The sequence below is a fragment of the Macaca thibetana genome, chromosome 9 (genome assembly GCF_024542745.1).
Source record: "Macaca thibetana thibetana isolate TM-01 chromosome 9, ASM2454274v1, whole genome shotgun sequence".
Classification (NCBI taxonomy): domain Eukaryota; kingdom Metazoa; phylum Chordata; class Mammalia; order Primates; family Cercopithecidae; genus Macaca; species Macaca thibetana.
Window position 1 is genome coordinate 87,820,268 of NC_065586.1, and position 17,873 is coordinate 87,838,140.

At 36.4% G+C, this 17,873-nt stretch overlaps 1 protein-coding gene across 4 annotated transcripts in view; it reads left to right on the plus strand.

Moving 5' to 3' along the window:
• The window catches only part of BTAF1 (B-TFIID TATA-box binding protein associated factor 1), a 105,825-nt gene that overhangs the window by 42,433 nt on the left and 45,519 nt on the right, over nt 1–17,873 (plus strand). For all 4 annotated transcript variants that reach the window (XM_050805593.1, XM_050805595.1, XM_050805594.1 and 1 more), the window contains 5 exons: nt 1,508–1,628; nt 14,742–14,846; nt 15,930–16,079; nt 16,376–16,518; nt 16,881–17,055. In XM_050805593.1, coding sequence (XP_050661550.1) covers nt 1,508–1,628; nt 14,742–14,846; nt 15,930–16,079; nt 16,376–16,518; nt 16,881–17,055 — 694 coding nt within the window. The remainder of the gene's footprint in view (nt 1–1,507; nt 1,629–14,741; nt 14,847–15,929; nt 16,080–16,375; nt 16,519–16,880; nt 17,056–17,873) is intronic.

Sequence of the window (17,873 nt, forward strand, 5' to 3'; positions counted from 1 at the left end):
ATAATAGCAAAAGAAGAGAAAAATTGAAGTGGTAGTACATTTATGGGGTTTCCTGATTTTCGATGTTTCTGTTGCTAATGAAAGCTGTACAAACTAAATGAGTTAATGTATGTGAAAGCCCTCTTTAAGATGCAAGATGAAGGGGTTTTTGATTACTGTAAATCAAGGATTAGTAATCTTTTTCTGCGAAGGCCCAAATAGTGGGTATTTTTGTTTTGTGAGCCAGACAGTCTGTCAAAACTACTAAGCTGTCACTGTAGTGTGAAAACAGCTGTACATAGGTAATACGTAAGAGAATGAACGTGCTTGTATACACAGAAAACTTTTACTTAAAAAAAAAAGAGTGGAATGGATTTGGTCTATGGGCCTTAGTGGATGGTGTCAGAAAAACTGGGTAATATAAGAAAGAATATAGTGAAAATTCTATTAATTCAATGTGAAATAATGTGGCTTTCCATCTTTTTTGTTTCAAATTTGCTTCATATATTGTGATACTTGGCAGATACTTTCTTCTAGCTTATGTAAGAAGAAATGTAGCATGTTATTTGGAGCATGAGCAGTTAGACACTTAACAAGACTCTGTTATAATGCTTTTATGTATTTTGTGTCTTTTTTATGTCTATGTGTACCTGTGTTTAAGTTAGAATATTATAAATAAATTTGCCAAATATGAAAATAAAATACAAGAAGTAGTGTTCATACAAACCTGCAAGTAATGAAAATAGTGTTAAAAGATAGGCCTCCTGGGAGGAACCACAAAAGACCAAATAGTTACAGTGGCATATTATTTTTTGTTCATGTCTTTTTCTGTGGAGCCATATATTTCAAATGCTGCTTATGAATTATTTCCTAGTTCCAGGTAATTTTTACAAATGACTCATGAATGTGACAGGAATCCTATGGCCCAAGTTAGTCTAGACTTGGCTTTGTTTGCTTCCCCATTTAAAACTTAAATCTATGAGAAGGAAGAAATTTGAGTTATCCTAACTTAGTAATGCTACACCAGGATAATAAATTTCAAAGTTGCTGCCCTACCACCACTTGCTCATTTGATATGTGACAGAGATGGCCCCAAAGGGAGATGGAAATTTTGTGTATCTACCCATTGGGGTTAGCCTTGGGAAAGAAGTTAGGATTAGCAGTCCTGATCATGTAGGCTGACTGCCAGCTAGGATACATGTCCTATTTTCCTGAGAACAATTATATTGGGAAGTCCTAACTTGATAAAGGTGACTCATGGCATTAGTGCCATAGAAGAACCTGATGTTAGTATTTCCACCCTTCTTTTTGACTGCATTTGCTCTGGCTCTTCTGGTGCTGCAATAACAGTTGTGAATGACATTGTTACAAGAATGTTCATATGAAAACGGTATTATCTTTTAAGAATTTATTCGTCAGGAAAGTCACATGATGTCAGCATCACTAGATCCCATGAGAATATTTAGATAATGTATCTACAGAGTTTCAACTTAGAATAAGTAAGATTAATTTGTGTCTTCTTTATTAGTATTCAACAGTCACTCACAGTTTTAGTTCCACGTGTCTGGCCTTTTTTGCATCACACAATATCATCAGTTCGAAGAGCAGCATTGGAAACTCTGTTTACATTATTATCAACACAGGACCAGGTAAGAACTGACAACTATAGCAATCTTGAAACTTATATAAATTAATTTTATAAAATAAACCTGATCATTAGCTTACCCTTGCTGTATATCCAAAGATCAGTACAATGTTGGGCCTAGTGGTATGGTAACCATGTAGATGAATGTAATCACTGTAAGAGCAGAAATATTTTAATATTTTGTTCTAGGTTGTTTTGTCAGCCCTTGAAATCATGCTTAACACATAGGAAGTCCTGAGTAAATGTTTGTTGAATGAATGATTGATTGAATAGTCTCTCCCTGTCAGAGACCTGTTATATAGTCTTTGCATGCTCTTTGTCTGTGTGGCTGACAGTTGGGTGGTTGACAGAACCCATGGCCTAGATTAGAAGGCTGCATTTGAAGCTCTGTAGTACAACTCTTAAAGACTTACCGTGGAATTCCCAGGCTCTTGCCTTTATTAAAAGATTTTTCAATCTTAAGAGCATGCTATTTTCAAGGATAGTGTACTTCAGGAGTCACATTGAAATGTCTGTAGAGATCATTCAGATAATATCCGTGTGTAAATGGAGCCTGTGGTGAGCTTAGGAGTCCTTGCCCTGTTTATAAAAGGCTTCACATTACCATTTTTAAAATAGCCTTATAGGTCAAACAAAATACCTAGATTTAGGGAACTATCAATAAGAAGTTCAGTTTTCTAGCATGCTGTTAAGAGGTACTACGGTTTGGGCCAATCATTTTTTTAAAATAGTGACTAAGTAGTGAATAAGTGCCTTTTTTGTGTTCACTAACCGTGGATTCTCATGTGAATTAGGAACATTTTGTGTAGACTTGCTTTAATGTGCAGCATGATAGTGTGTTGAACTTCTGTAAATAAACATCTGTAAATTTTATTTTGCATTTTGTCTAATCCAAATTTTGGTTTTGTCTAATCCAAATCTCTGAGAACAACTGTCAGATCTGTTTTACAGTTAGTTAGTCTGTTTTACAGTTAGTTCTCAGTTGGTCATCGTGGGCTGATATGACAGCTGGCATGGGTTGTTCTTAATTTTCATTTCATTTTTGCTTTAATTTTATGATTTTTGCCTAAATGTTTGTGAATTTTTAAATTCATTTTATGTAGACCTTTTGAAGTTACCAAATTTTTTCTCTTTATATGGTTCTTTTTGTATATATGGACTTTATTTTTAATAGCAGTTTTAGATTTACAGAAAAAATGAAGGAAAAGTACAGACAGTTCCCGTATACCCTTTTATCCCTCCCACTACCCACACATAGTTCCCCTTATTGTTAACATCTTGCATTAGTGTGGTATACTTATTAAAACTGATGAGCCAATACTGATACATTAAAGTCCACACTTTACAGTAGGGTTCATTCATTCTTCTGTACATTTTGTACATAATGTACATTTACACATGTACAATAATGGTATGTACCCACCATTACAGTATCATACAGAGTAGTTTTGCTATCCCCAAAATCCCCTGTGTTCCACCTATTCATCCTTCCTTCCCTGTCCCTGAACCCTTAGCAGCCACTGATCTTTCTTACTGTCTCTTTAATTTTGTCTTTTCCACAATATCACATAGTGGAATCATATAGTGTGCTGCCTTTTCAAATTGGCTTCTTTCACTTAGCAATATGAAATTAAGGTTCCTCCATGTCTTTTCATGTCATGGTAGCCCATTTCTTTTTATCATGGAGTGATACTGCATTGTCTGTACCAGTTTATTCACTTGCCTTCTAAGGACATCTTAATTGCTTCAGTTTTTGACAATTATGAATAAAACTGTTATAAACATTCATGTGCAGGTTCTTATGTAGGCATTAAGTTTTCAGCTCACTTGGGTAAATACCGAGGAGCGTATCTGCTGAATTGTGTGGTAAGAGTATGTTGATTTTTATAAGAAACTGCCAAGTCTCTTCCAAAGTGACTGTACCATTTTGTATTTCTACCAGCAATGAGTGAGGGTTCCTATTGCTTCGCATTCTGGCCAGCATTTTTTATCAGTGTTTTGGGTTTTAGCCATTCTAATAAGTGTAGTAGTATTTCATTGTTGTTTTAATTTGCAGTTTCCTAGTGACACATGATGTTGAGCATCTTTTCATATGTTTATTCGCCATCTATCTCTCATCTTTGGTGAGGTATCTGTTCAGCTTTTGCCTATTTTTATTTATTTTATTGTATTTTTTAGATAAGATCTCATACTGTTGCATGGGCGTGATCATAGCTTATTGCAACCCTGAACTCATGGGCTCAAGTGATCTTCCCATTTCAGCCTCCTGAGTAGCTGAGACTATAGGCACGTACCACCATGCCTGGCTAATTAAAAAAAAAAAAAAGAAAAATAATTTTTTGCCTATTTTAATACTGGGTTGATTTCTTATTGTTGAATTTTAAGAGTTCTTTGTATATTTTAGATACAGTTTCATATTGTTTTTTAAAGCCCCTTTATTCCTTGTTAGGTGATTAAGCCACCTGCAGGCTATTTTTGACTTGTGGCTTCATTATTTATTTAGTAATATCAACTTTACGTTACTAGAAAATAAAGTGTTCTGTATAAATGAAATTTTCAAATAACTGAAATATCCTTTTTGCCACAAAAAGATAGTTAACTATTAAAATGACTGCCACAGTAGATCATCCTTTTAAAGTATATTGAACATAAGCTAACTTTTTTGGTGAATCAGTCACCAATATTATTTGTTGGTTATTAGTTTTTATACTGTTTATTATAGCGTACTGTGGGAATATTGAGATACATGAGTCACTGCTTGCAGTAATTGAACTGTTTTTTTTCGATTGCATTTGCCTAATTTTTATCTCCTCTGCTGTCAATTGTGATTTCTCACTTTTGTTAATCTTGTAATGTCTCCTCCCTTGTTCTAAAATTTTTACTATAAATTAGATCCCAAGATTGTTATAAATCACCGTTGGGCCTGGCACGGTGGCTCAGGCCTGTGATCCCAGCACTTTGGGAGACTGAGGCGGGCAAATCAGTTGAGGCCAGGAGTTTGAGACCAACTTGGACAACATGGTGAAACCCTGTCTCTACTAAAAATACCAAAATTAGCTGGGCATGGTGATGTGTGCCTGTAATCGTAGCTACTCAGGAGGCTGAGGCACGAGAATCGCTTGAACCTGGGAGGCAGAGGCTGCTGTGAGCTGAAATTGCACCACTGCCACACCTGGGTAACAGAGTGAGACCCTGTCTCAGAAAAAAAAAAAATTCCCCTTCCAAGTTTATGTTCCTCAATGGTTATGGGTATTGGCTTTTAAAATTTCCTGGTTGTGAAAACATCTCTGTGTTCTTTGATGTTAATTTTCATGTCCAGGATTTTTTTTTTTTTTCCCTTTTGAATTTGCCTTTGCTGGCTCATAAATGAAGGCTTTGGTACTAGCCTTCGTTTCTTTATCATTTAATGATGATTCTTTATCATTTCCTATACCAGAACGCCATTGTCTTTGTATATAATTTGTGGCATGTCAGCCACCTCTTAAGCATAGGGCCTCAATGTTTATTAAGTAAATTAGTGTAAGATTCTGTGTTGGGTTTTCTGGGAAATAAAAAAAAGAAATCTTATGTATTAGCCTTTTTTTCACACTGCTGATAAAGGCTGGGCAATTTGCAAAAGAAAGGCTTAATTGGACTAGTTCCAACATGGTTGGGGAAGCCTCACAATCTTGGTGGAAGGCAAGGAGGAACAAGTCACATCCATGTGGATGGCAGCAGGCAAAGAGAGAGCTTGTGCAGGGAAACTCCCGTTTTTAAAATTGTCAGATCTTGTAAGAATTATTCACTATCATGAGAACAGCACAGGAAAGACCCACCCCATGGTTCCCTTATCTCCCACTGGGTTGCTGCAACAACACATGGGAATTATGGGAGCTACAAGATGAGACTTGGATGGGGACACAGAGCCAAACCATATCATCCTACATGTTTCTTACCTTGGAAAAGTTTACAATATGGTTGCTGTAAGACTATTACATGGTAAGTTTAATAACCTCTGCAAAGAGTTAAATAACAGAAGACCAGTATGTGAGAGGTGTCAGAGAGCAGCATTAAAAGATAAACTAAGCTGAAAGGTCAGGAAGATTAGACGATGTGGTTAAAAAAAAATTCCCTCACTTCTCTTTGATTCATATCTAGTATCTTTGATATGTACTTTCACAGACATTTTACTGAATATGTCAATTTCAAATTAGACAAGTGTACAGAACGTGTTTTGAACAAAAGTGCTTTTCTAGTCTGTTCCCTTTAGCCTTTTAAATACATTCTACTTCCATATTTTTCTTCCAGTTATTCTGACATGTTTGTGGTCCTTTTTTGTTGGAGTCTTAATGTTTATTGTGTTTCCTGTATCCTTTTGTGTTGGTTATCTATGCCTTTAGCTTCTTTTTTGCTTATTTTTCATAACTTTTTGATGGCATCATTCATGAAATTTCACTTGTGTCTAACCTTTATCTTCAGCGTATCTCTTTACTGAAAGAGATGCTGTCTCCGAAACTTAATATTGATACTTCCAGATTTTGTGCTTTGTCACTGCCCTGATCCTTGCTGTTTATTATCTTCACCACCAAAGACTATGGCTATAGCACTAATCACTCATTCTTAGCAGGCTCTGATTTTGGTCCCCACATAGATGTTTTACTATTTTTGTTGGCTATTTCGTTCTGTTTTTTCAAATAATTGTATAAAGCCAAACTTTTTTTTTTCTTTTTCTCTGAGATGGAGTTTTGCTCTTGTCGCCCAGGCTGGAGTGCAATGGCATGATCTTGGTTCACTGCAACCTCCACCTCCCAGGTTCAAGTGATCCTCCTTCCTCAGCCTCCTGAGTAGCTGGGATTACAGGCATGTGCCACCATGCCCAGCTAATTTTTGTGTTTTTAGTAGAGACGGGGTTTCGCCATATTGGTCAGGCTAGTCTTAAACTCCTGACCTCTGGTGATCCACCTGCATCGGCCTCCCAAAGTGCTGGGATTACAGGCATGAGCCACCGTGCCCAGCCCAAAGCCAAACCTTTTAGGAAGCTTTTCTTAATACTACCATCTATTTCCTTCTTTTAAATTTTGGGATTTTTTTTTTTAATAGAGAAAAGTGCAGGGAATTTTATGAAACAACATTCATTTATGTTTACACAATCCGTAATTGACATTTCTTATAATTTTGTCTTGTTTCAAGTTTTTGTAATAAAAAAATTAAGTTATAATCCTATCTTCTAATTTACCTACTTCTCCCTTCTATGTATTCATAAAAATTATCATCCTTTCTCCAGTATGCTCCTTCAAAGTTTGGAATTTTCGTTTCTGCACAGTCATAGTATTTCTAAAAGGAAAGAATTTTAAGTTTCAGAAGGATTTGGGGGACGATAGCCTCAGTTACTCACAAACTGGTTAGTAATTTGTAATTGCCTAACACTATACTAGGATTAAATTCCTGTCTTTCTTGGTCTTCTGATACTTGGCTCTGGTCAACATTTCACCCTAATATTTCCTAATATGTACTCTGGAGTCAAGGACATTTTCTAAATCCACTCCTGTATCCTAAGTGTAATCATGTTCATTTGATCAAAGTATCTTTGGACATGGCTCCTTGTCCCCTGCTCCCCTACCCCCCCTCCCTCGCACTCTCACCTTCCTAAATTTTAGCTCCCTTTCTTCCTCCCTGTACCTTTTCTTTCATGAGACAGATCAAATCTTTAGTGCCACAAAGCATCTCCAACTTCTATAACTCGTTTTATCTAAATCATTGTTTAAAGTCATTATTATGAAGTGAAAACTCATTTAATTTTTATTGTTAATCTTGTGATTCCCAGCAACATTATTTGCTTTCTGAAAAGCTGTACGAATAAACCATCTCTGATGCTTTTATCTGTTACTGTATTCCTCTCCACAAATTGCCTGAAAGTTACTTATTGATTAATTTATAGCTGTGTGCAAACTCTTTTTGTAGTGCAGTTCCATGATTCCTTTCCTGCAACTTTGAAAGCCAAAGCTTTTTGTGAGTTGGGTCAATTTATAAAACTACTAATTTGGTGGCAAAACCTGACCATTCTGAAGAGAAACTGCTTAGTCTTTATCCCACTTAATGTGCCTATTCACACATTTTGCTGCAGAAATATTAATATATTTTATTTAGGTGCTGCCGGTATTCTATTGTAGATACTATATAATATACACTGTATATAATTCATTATTCTAAAATTTGAAAAATTTCTGAGTTTCAAAACACATCTGGCTCCAGGGAATTTGGATGAAAGATCATTGACCTGTCGTGGTAATAAAAATCTACTCTCACTTTTAATTTGTGTTCCTTTTTCTGAGCTGCTTCCTTGCCTTTGATTTCTTGGTGGTGGTAAGTATTCCTAATTAGTCAGCAATCCTTTATGGAAGCAATCATAATATAAAGAGCAGTTAAATAGAGCTTTTTATCACTGTTGTTAACCCCTTCAGTGGTATAATTAAAAGATCCCTTAAATAGACAGGATCTGAGTTCTAACCTTGGCTCTATCATTTGCTAATTTATGACCTTGGTCAGATTTATCTAACCCTCTCTGGTGATTATCTCTGGCCTCTCTCAGAGTTACATGGATCAAGTGAGATAATGTATATGAAAGTGCTTTGAAAATGTTAATGCTATACAAGTATAAATAATAGTACAGATACTAAAACAATAATTAGTATTTCCATTCTGAGCATTCTTATTCTGGGGTATAGGAATGATGTTTAATTGTGGTAATAATATAAACTATTGAGGGCTTACTTTATGCTAGGAACTGTGCTAAGCAGTTTACATGAGGTGGCTACTGTCATTCCTGTTTTGCAGATGAGAGAACTGATAATCAAAGATTAAGAAACTTTCCCAAGTTCATATAAACAGCTCACTTCAGTTTCAGATCTTATTCTGGTGTTCAGCTTTTACTAAATTTTATATGGGGACAAAATAATTATGTGTCTAATTTCTTTCCCACTTCTGAATATGGAGTTGTTTTAACTACAAAGTGAGAAAAGAAAACTCACCTGAATTACTAGTAGCTGTTTCCTGGTTTCAGTTTCTAACTTCTCAAGCTATACCTCAGTAATTCTAAAGTAACTTTTCAAGATCAGACTTGGCTATAGCTCAGTGTATCACTGCCTTGTAAAGATTGATGCTTCTGTTTCCTTGAAATTATCCTGGTTATCTTTTGTAATTTTTTGGTTTTGTTTTGCTTTGTAAAATCAGTAGATTTTATAAGGGAGATGTCCTTATTTTTAAAAGGTATCCATTATTAAGTATGTGTGCTGGCATGCACATCTCTAAAATGTCCTTAAATAGAACCACAGTTAATACAGTTGTCTCTGAAATGTTATTTCCTTTATACTTCCCTGTGGCATACCATAGCATTTGTGAAAATATATTGTTTAATCCGTGTGCCTTCTTCTGTGATGTTAACATGTGAAAGAATTGGCAAGCTTGGCTTCCTGGGGAGCATGAAATAGGAGCTCTTAAGAAAAAGCATGGCCGGGCACAGTGGCTCACTCCTGTAATCCCAGTATTTTGGGAGAACAGTGCAGGCAGATCACTTGAGGTCAGGAGTTTGAGACCAGCCTGGCCAACATGATGAAACCCTGTCTCTACTAAAAATACAAAAATTAACCGAGAGTTGTGGGTGCCTGTAATCCCAGCTATTTGGGAGGCTGAGACAGGAGAATCGCTTGAACCTGGGAGGGAGAGGTTGCAATGAGCCAAGAGATCACGCCACTGCACTCCAGCCTAGGTGACAGAGTGAAACTCTGTCTCAAAAACAAACAAAAAGAACTAGTTTTATTTCATAATGATTTATAATCAAGGTTTAACTTTTTTTGCTAAACTAGCAGCTTGGTAATCAAAGTGAACGACTTTACCATTTGTCCTTTCTATATTGTCTCTTTGGCCAGTGTGTTTGTATGTGCTGAGTATACCTATTAATATATATATCTATCAGTGAACTACTGAAATATCCAGATTAACTAGTGTTGATAACTGGTAACTGTTGTTGCCAGACAAACTCCTAGACATGAATCTCCTATTTTGCCTTCTTTACTGACTGGGTCAACTTTTCCATTCCATTGCATCTCAGTCACTTTGTGAGTCATTCCAAAATTTCAGTTACCAGTAAATTAACTTTTGTTTGAAGGGCAAGTTTAGTTATTACATGAAGATATATGTGAGATTGGGTTGGAATCTGAAGCATAGTTTAGAATGTTAGAAAATTTAACATACACAAATAAGTAGGAAACAAAGAGCCTGAACTAAGACTTTGGCCTTAGAGAATGCTAGCATAATTGGGTATTGCCAGATTTTATAAAAATATGAAAAGGAGAGAGCAAAGTTGAAATATTTAGCTGATCTTCAATAAATGTTGGTTGGAGAAATGAATAGAACAAGGCATTATAAACTGTCTAAATATGGAAATTTTCTTTTCCTTTGGCTGTGGATCAAAATAGGGTTTCAGAGCAAATTAGTAAAATTAGTGAAAGAACTCAGTGTGATTCATCACCAAGTTATAGATTCTCTCCTGATAATCTTCCCTGCAGTCTGAGAACATTTGATATGCTAGTAGACATGATGAATTGGCCTGCAGGCAAGAATCAGGTGTTTGTGGTAATGCTCAGATTGCTCCTTTTTTTTCTGAGTGTACCCATTTTGTGGGAAGATTAAAGTGGGATCATAACAAAAGGGTACAGACAAGATCTTATCCCACCTGACATGCCAAATCTGCCAGTTAGGGATCTGTTGCTGAGCCATTTTTACAATACAACATTCCTGACACCAAATCTGCGGGTTTTCTTCCTTACACCAACCAATTATCCAACTCCCTGGATGCCAGCTGGGTATCATACAATTCAGTTCAGTTCTGACAGTCTACCTGGAATTAGTGTCAGCTCCTACAAGTTAGAGGGCTCAGTCACACAACAGATACCAGTTGCAAGTGTTGGGCCTTCCATACTTCTTACCTACTATCTGTAAACTGGATTCTCCTGACCCTGTCCTCAGGTTTGATAACTTGTTAGAATGCTTCCCAGAACTCAGAAAGGCTGTTAAACTGATAATTACAATTGCCAGTTTACTGTAAAGGACACAACTTAGGAACAGCCAGATGGAAGGAGATACACAAGGCAAGGTATGGGGATGAGGTGCTTGGAGCTTCCATGCCTTCTTTAGGCACGCCACCCTCAGCACCTCTGTGCACTCACCAACCCATAAACCCATAAATTTAGGGGTTTTATGGAGACTCTATTATGTAGTCCTGATTGATTGAGTTAGTAACCATTAGTGAGGTATTAACTTAATCTCCAACCCCTCCAGCTCTGGAGGTGGGGAGCAGAAGGCAGGCTGAAAGTTCTAGCCCTCTAATCACATAGTTAGTTCCTCTGGCAACCAGCCCCCATTCTGAAGCTATCTTGGGGCCTACCAAGAGTCATTTCATTAGCGCAAACTGAATTACGGTTATTATGAATAATCCCTATCACTCAGGAAGTTCTTTGGGTTTTAGGAGCTCTGTGCCAGGAGCTGGGGACGAAGATCAAATACGTGTTTCTTTTTAAGACCCTGTACAAAATGCTGAGAAAACATTTCTTATGTTATACGACTTTGGATCATTTCCAGTGGCCAGGATGGATTTCAGCAACTATTTAAGTGCCTGCTGTGTGCTTGAACAATTTTCTAGACAGTGGTAAGAGGCAAGGCCTTTGCTCTCCTGTAGTGCTTAAAATAGGAAACTAGACAGACAGGAGAAGACAGATAACTAAACAAGAATAACTTAATAAGGTAACTGTCTGATATGGGAGGTAGAAGACACTATTGGATCCTAAGTGAGATGGGTGATGGACAGGGAAGGCATCAAGTTAGAAGTGAAGTTTAAGCTGAAACCCGAAGGGTAAGTGGAATTTAGCCAGGGGAAAATAAGGGTAAGAGTCAGAGGAAGGAATAGTATGTATAACTCTGGAGGCAGAAGAGAGCAGGATGGCACTAAATTAGTAAGTGACAGGAAGTTGGTTTGGTGGAGGGCAACATGGAAGGGGGATATAGATGGTTAGAAGTTTTACCTTCATTTTCAGGTACAGTGAAACATCCATGAGTCCTATTTCTGTTTGTCATCAACTCTCCTTATTCTGAGTCTCAGGAAGGCAGATCAAAGGAAGAAATACCATTTCCATAGTTTTGCCTTTTCCAGAATGTCATGTAGTTGAAATCATACGATATGGAGCCTTTTCATATTGACTTCTTTCACTTAGTAATATGCATTTAAGATTTCTCTGTGTCTTTTCATGACTTGATCGTTCCTTTTCTTTTTAGTGAATAATACTCCGTTGTCTGGTTGTACCAGTTTGTTTATCCATTGACCTACTGAAGACATCTTGCTTGCTTCCAGGTTTTGGCAGTTGTGAATAAAGCTGCTATAAACATCTTGTGCAGGTTTTTGTGTGGACTTTTTTGCCTCCTTTGGGTAATATCAGGAAGCACAATTGCTGGATGTTAAGAGTATTTTTAATTTTTGTGAGAACCTTCCAAAATAGCTGCCCCATTGGTAGGATTGCAATTCCTACCAGCGATGAGTGAGAGTTCCTGTTGATTCATATCCTGGCCAGCATTTGTTGTCAGTGTTCTGGATTTTGGCCATGCTAACAGGTATAAAGTGGTATCTCATCGTTGTTTTAATTTGTATGTTCCTGGCAACATACGATGTGGGCCATCTTTGCATGTACTTATTTGCCTAGACTTTATTTTTCAGAGCAGTTTAGTTTCAGAGCAAAATTGAAGAGAAAAGTACAGTTTCCATATATCCCATCCCTCATCCTCAACACTGCCTCCCCCACCATCAGTATCCCATACCAGACTAGTACTAATGTGTTACAATCAGTGAACCTACATTGACACATTATTATCAACCAAAGTCTATAATTTACATTAGGGTTCACCCTCAGTAGTATACATTCTATTGGCTTGACAAACATGATGTCATGTATCCACAATTACAATATCACACAGAATAGTTTAACTGCCCTAAAAATCCTGTGTTCTACCCTTGTATCCTTTCCTTCTCTAGTTGTTTTTAATAATTGTAAAGTAGAATTTAGTACAGTAACGATGTTTGTAGCCTGAGAAGACAACTACAGTTTATATCACATGTATTGGTCATAAATATAGGGGGAAAATCTTCCTGTATAGATGTGACTTTTGGGGACCTACAGGCAACTGCTTGGATTGCCATTGTTGGGGTTGAGGGTCAGGGAAGAGAGTTGGTAAATATGTTGGGGGGAAAATCAGAAATTAAGAGATGTTATGGAAGAGTAACACCAAATTATTTGCTTATTGCTATTATAGCTTTCCTGATTCTGTTAAGATTGTCCCTAATTCCCTCCAATGAGAAAAGAAGAACTTTTTTCTTCCCAGCTTCCCTTTCCCTTTCAATGAAAGTAGAGTTAAGACATAGCGAAGTAGTGAGAATGCTCCTCCAGTTGATGACTTATGGCTTGTTTTTTTTTTAACTTTCATTTTAGGTTCATGGGTACATGTACGGGTTTGTTATATAGGTAAACTTATGTCATGGGGGTTTGTTGTAAGATTATTTTGCCACCTAGGTACTAAGCTTAATAACCAACAGTTATTTTTTCTGATCCTTTCCTCCTTCCCACCCTCAAGTAGACCCCAGTGTCTTTTGTTCCTCTCTTTGTGTCCATGTGTTCTCATCAGCTAGCTCCCACTTAAAGTGAGAACATGTACTTCTCTGTTCTTGTGTTAGTTTGCTAAGGATAATGGCCTCCTGCTCCATCCATGTTCCTGCAAAGAACATGATCTTGTTCTTTTTTAAGGCTGCATAGTATTCTATGGTGTGTGTGTACCACATTTTCTTTATCCAGACTACTGTTGATGGACATTTAGGTTGATTCCAGATCTTTGCTCTTGTGAATAGTGTTGCAGTGAACATATTCATGCATGTGTCTTTATGATAGAATGATTTATATTCCTTTGGGTATACGCCCAGTAAAGAGATTGCTAGGTCAAATGGCAGTTCTGTTTTTACCTCTTTGAGGAGTCATGTGGCCTTTTTAAAACTTGTTTCAAACCATGTAGCGAACATAAAACCCTGGTCCTACCTTTGTCATTAGTTTTCCATTGGCTACAAATTATAGGTAGCTTTCTAAGTTAAAAAGCATTTATTATCCCTAGAACGTGTGGATTTCTGCAATTTCAGTTAAAATTTCCAAATTTCTCATAGAGACACTGTATTTAATTCTTTAAAAAAGTCATGTGGAGGGCAGGATACTGATAGGTACTTTGAGCTAGTTAGTAGAATTTCTCTGATGGACATTTTTTATCCAGTGAGCTTATAATTGTTTGAATAGCAATAGACAGTTTGGAATTCCTTATTCTGGGAATTCTAGACACACATTAGATACTTGGTTAAGCACTATTTGGTTGCTTGATTTGGGTGGGCCTTTGAATTGTTAGGAAATTCCTTAAATTGAGGTTCTTAACCCAGGCTTTAGGAGATTCCCTGAACCTTGGAAGGAAAATATTGTTTGTAATTATATGTTTTTCTGATAACACAGTGTACATAGTTTTCATCAGAGTTTTAAAGGGCCCCTGACCCAAAATAGATGAAGAACTTTTACCTTAATTTTGTAGTGAACTCCAAGTAGAAGTTTCTGGGTTGGATATTATAGTATAATTCATTACTTGGATTATTGGTGAGCACATAGAACTTAAACTCTGATCATCTGGCACAACAGCAGTAATCTGAGTATTTTACAGATTTTCTTGACAAAGCAGTGATGTATGATATAACCAGAGAGATGTTGCTGGTTAGAGGATGGTTCCATATGGAGGATGATTTCAACTTTGAGGCAAAATTGTTGTTAATGATAATCAGACTTTTTCCAGCTTCTCAGTGATTATATGCTGTTATTTCTTCAGACCATTGGTATAGTAAATAAGGTGTTTGTTGCCTCAAAATCTTGTCAAAGTTTATCACTTGTTTAGCCTTTTTAATGAAACCATGCAATCTTTTCATGGTAGTACTTCTGTTATTTGACATACAATTCTTCAGGTAAGCTAACATCCAAGAATTATGTGCTACAGCTTTTAATTCTGTTTTTGTTTTCAGAACTCTTCGTCTTGGCTTATACCTATACTGCCTGATATGCTCCGACACATTTTTCAGTTCTGTGTTTTGGAAAGCAGTCAGGAAATTCTGGACCTTATTCACAAGGTACACAGCAAATGTATTTGTATTCCTTTTCCTGGTAACTTTTGTAGGTTTTTAAAATTTTTCATAATCGCTGTTCTGTTGATCATTTATATCTCTTGGAGATTTGAAAAGTCTAGAGATCTGCAAGATGAGACAGAGAACTAGGCTTCTTACATGTAGCATGTAATAGTTTTGATTGGCCATGCTTCTTCCTCCTATTATCTGACTTACATGTGTGTTTTAAGCACTTTCTGATAGCCTCAATACAGAAAATGAAATGAGGAAAAGATTGCTTTTTTCTGGCCCTCATCTTGTTGTTTATCAGCATGCTTATAGATTCTGCAAAGTACCTTTTGGGATCTATTGGTAATATGAGTCTAATTATTGTTGAAACTTGTACTTTTTTCCCTACTTAGAAAGAGTGAATGTATGTGTTAGAATCATTAAAGGAGGAGCCATTTGATATATTTAATAGCATTTATGGGGGGAAATGGTACTTTTGTACCTTTATAATCTGTTAAATTACTCTTGACTTGTTGGCCTCTAAAGTGACTCATTGTTAACAACCTTGGATGAACAGTGGTGGTCTTTCCATAGGCTAGTCCTAGCCCATTAAATGTTAGGCATCAGGAAAGGTACCTTATCCTTATTAAGTAAGATCATGAATCAAGACTTACACTGTTTTAAATTTATACTAGGTTATTACCACCTCTGAGTTTAGCAGAGAATATTAGGAGCTATTTTTAAGTGTGTGTTGGATATAGGACAGCATTAATATTGAGTCCTATGATATATGCAAAGGATTTATTTCAGTGACTTACTGAGATTTTGACAATTCTATAGTACTTTTATGGGCATGTTTTTTTTAAAAAAGATAATTATGTTCATTTTTTAAAAAAACTTTCCTTTGCATTACTTTTTTTTTTAGTGTACAAACCTATTAGAAAACAGTACTATATTTCAAAAATAAGTCTCTATATTGAATTTCTAAATCTCTGTGCTATTTCCTACTTTAAAAAACCTCAGTATTCCTAAAGATAAGTGTTAGAGTTTAATAATTTTTTTAGAAAAAATTCACTTTCATGTCCCCGTTTTACCCTGCAGGTTTGGATGGAACTGTTGAGTAAGGCTTCAGTTCAGTATGTGGTAGCAGCTGCTTGCCCATGGATGGGTGCTTGGCTTTGCTTGATGATGCAGCCTTCTCATTTACCTATCGATTTAAATATGTTGCTAGAAGTAAAAGCTAGAGCCAAGGTAAGTGTAGAAGCACATAATGTATTTGTGTGTTCATCATCTAATTATTAATACAGTAACCGTATTAAAAAATCTGTATTGCCTTGTTATAAGTGTGATTTAATTAACATAAGTAAGGAGAAACCATTATTTTATTAGGACCCTGACAAAATGAATAGTAATGTTTATCCATTAAAACTTTGTGAAAAGAACTGTATTTTACTGGGATTATTTTAAAAAGATCATATTTTTATTGTTGCCTATTTAGTTTTAATGATTAATCTTTATTGTTTTTCTTTTTTCCCCTCCTTCTGTAGGAAAAAACAGGTGGTAAGGTGCGCCAAGGCCAAAGCCAGAGTAAAGAAGTACTTCAGGAGTATATTGCAGGGGCCGAAACCATCATGGAAGACCCGGCCACCAGGGATTTTGTGGTTATGCGGGCCAGAATGATGGCAGCCAAGTGAGTGTACATTAAGTGCCAGGTAGTCATACATTTACAAGTCTGGCCTTCAGAGGTTATTTAACCAACAAAACATTCCTCTGCTGTCTCCATGAATCCTTCCTTTCTTCATCACACTAATTATAGCCTAAGGAAAAATTAGAGTAAGTAAATACTTCTAATTATTTTGAAGCTTTAAAAATAGGATTTTTATCTTCTTATGAAGACAAGATAGTCATTATATCTTCTGTGGGAAAAGTTATGGGTTCAGAAAGCCAAATTTTACTTCAAGTAATTATAGGAAATTGAAGTAATTTCTCGAAGTATGGGGAAACTTTACTTCAAGTAATTTCTTATAGTAACTTCCTTTTTCTCCCTCTTAGGTTGTTGGGAGCACTTTGTTGCTGTATTTGTGATCCAGGTGTAAATGTGGTAACTCAAGAAATTAAACCTGCTGAATCCCTGGGCCAGTTACTACTCTTCCATTTGAACTCCAAGTCTGCTTTACAAAGGATTAGTGTAGCTTTGGTAATCTGTGAATGGGCTGCTTTACAAAAGGTAAGATTTTGCCCCAAAAGTAAGAAAGACAAATTAAGTAAAGCAATTTCCATTAGCTGTTAGGCTTATTTACATTATAATTTACAACAGAAAAGTGCCAATTTTCAATGTATAAAAATCCAAGAGTTATAGAAAAGTGTCCAAATTATATTGAACATTATTTCTCTCCCATTTACTTTTAACTCTGGACTTCTGTCTTAGAACCCCTACTCACACCTCCAACTACTAGTTATGCTCATACTTAATATTTGCTCTTGACTGTACAGTCTGTTAAGAAATGTCCCTATTAAAAACCGTGTATATGTGAAGGTAGTCCAGAAACTATTGGTCATCCATTCCTCTGTATATCTCTCAGGTATCACTGAAAACTACAAAGAATGAGGCTTTGAGTATTAGAGATCTATTTGTGTGAGTAGTAGCAAAGGCAGAATTTTTGGTCACAGGAAGAATAACATCTCTGTATTTAAACCAAAATCTTCATGTTTCCAAATAAACCATTCCCTTCCAGCCTCTTTAACTTTTAACTTCTAGGGAGAGTGTGATTTTGTATAAGACATACTTCTGTAAATCAAAGAAACTTTCTACTGGCTTTGTTTATTCCGTTGACTGGAATTCTGGAAATTTAACTGTCTGCACTTGCTGTGAGAGTTACTCGTTACTGCCTCTTAGCAGTTTGTCAAAGCTATGTCTAAAAGTAATTGAGCCATGCTCCATTGCAACTGACACCCCTGCTTGGCCTCTGGAAAGAAGCAAAGCTCATCTGTTTTTAGGCAGGAGTTGGTGTGCTGGAGAGGCAGTGATGCTATGTTTTTGTGCCT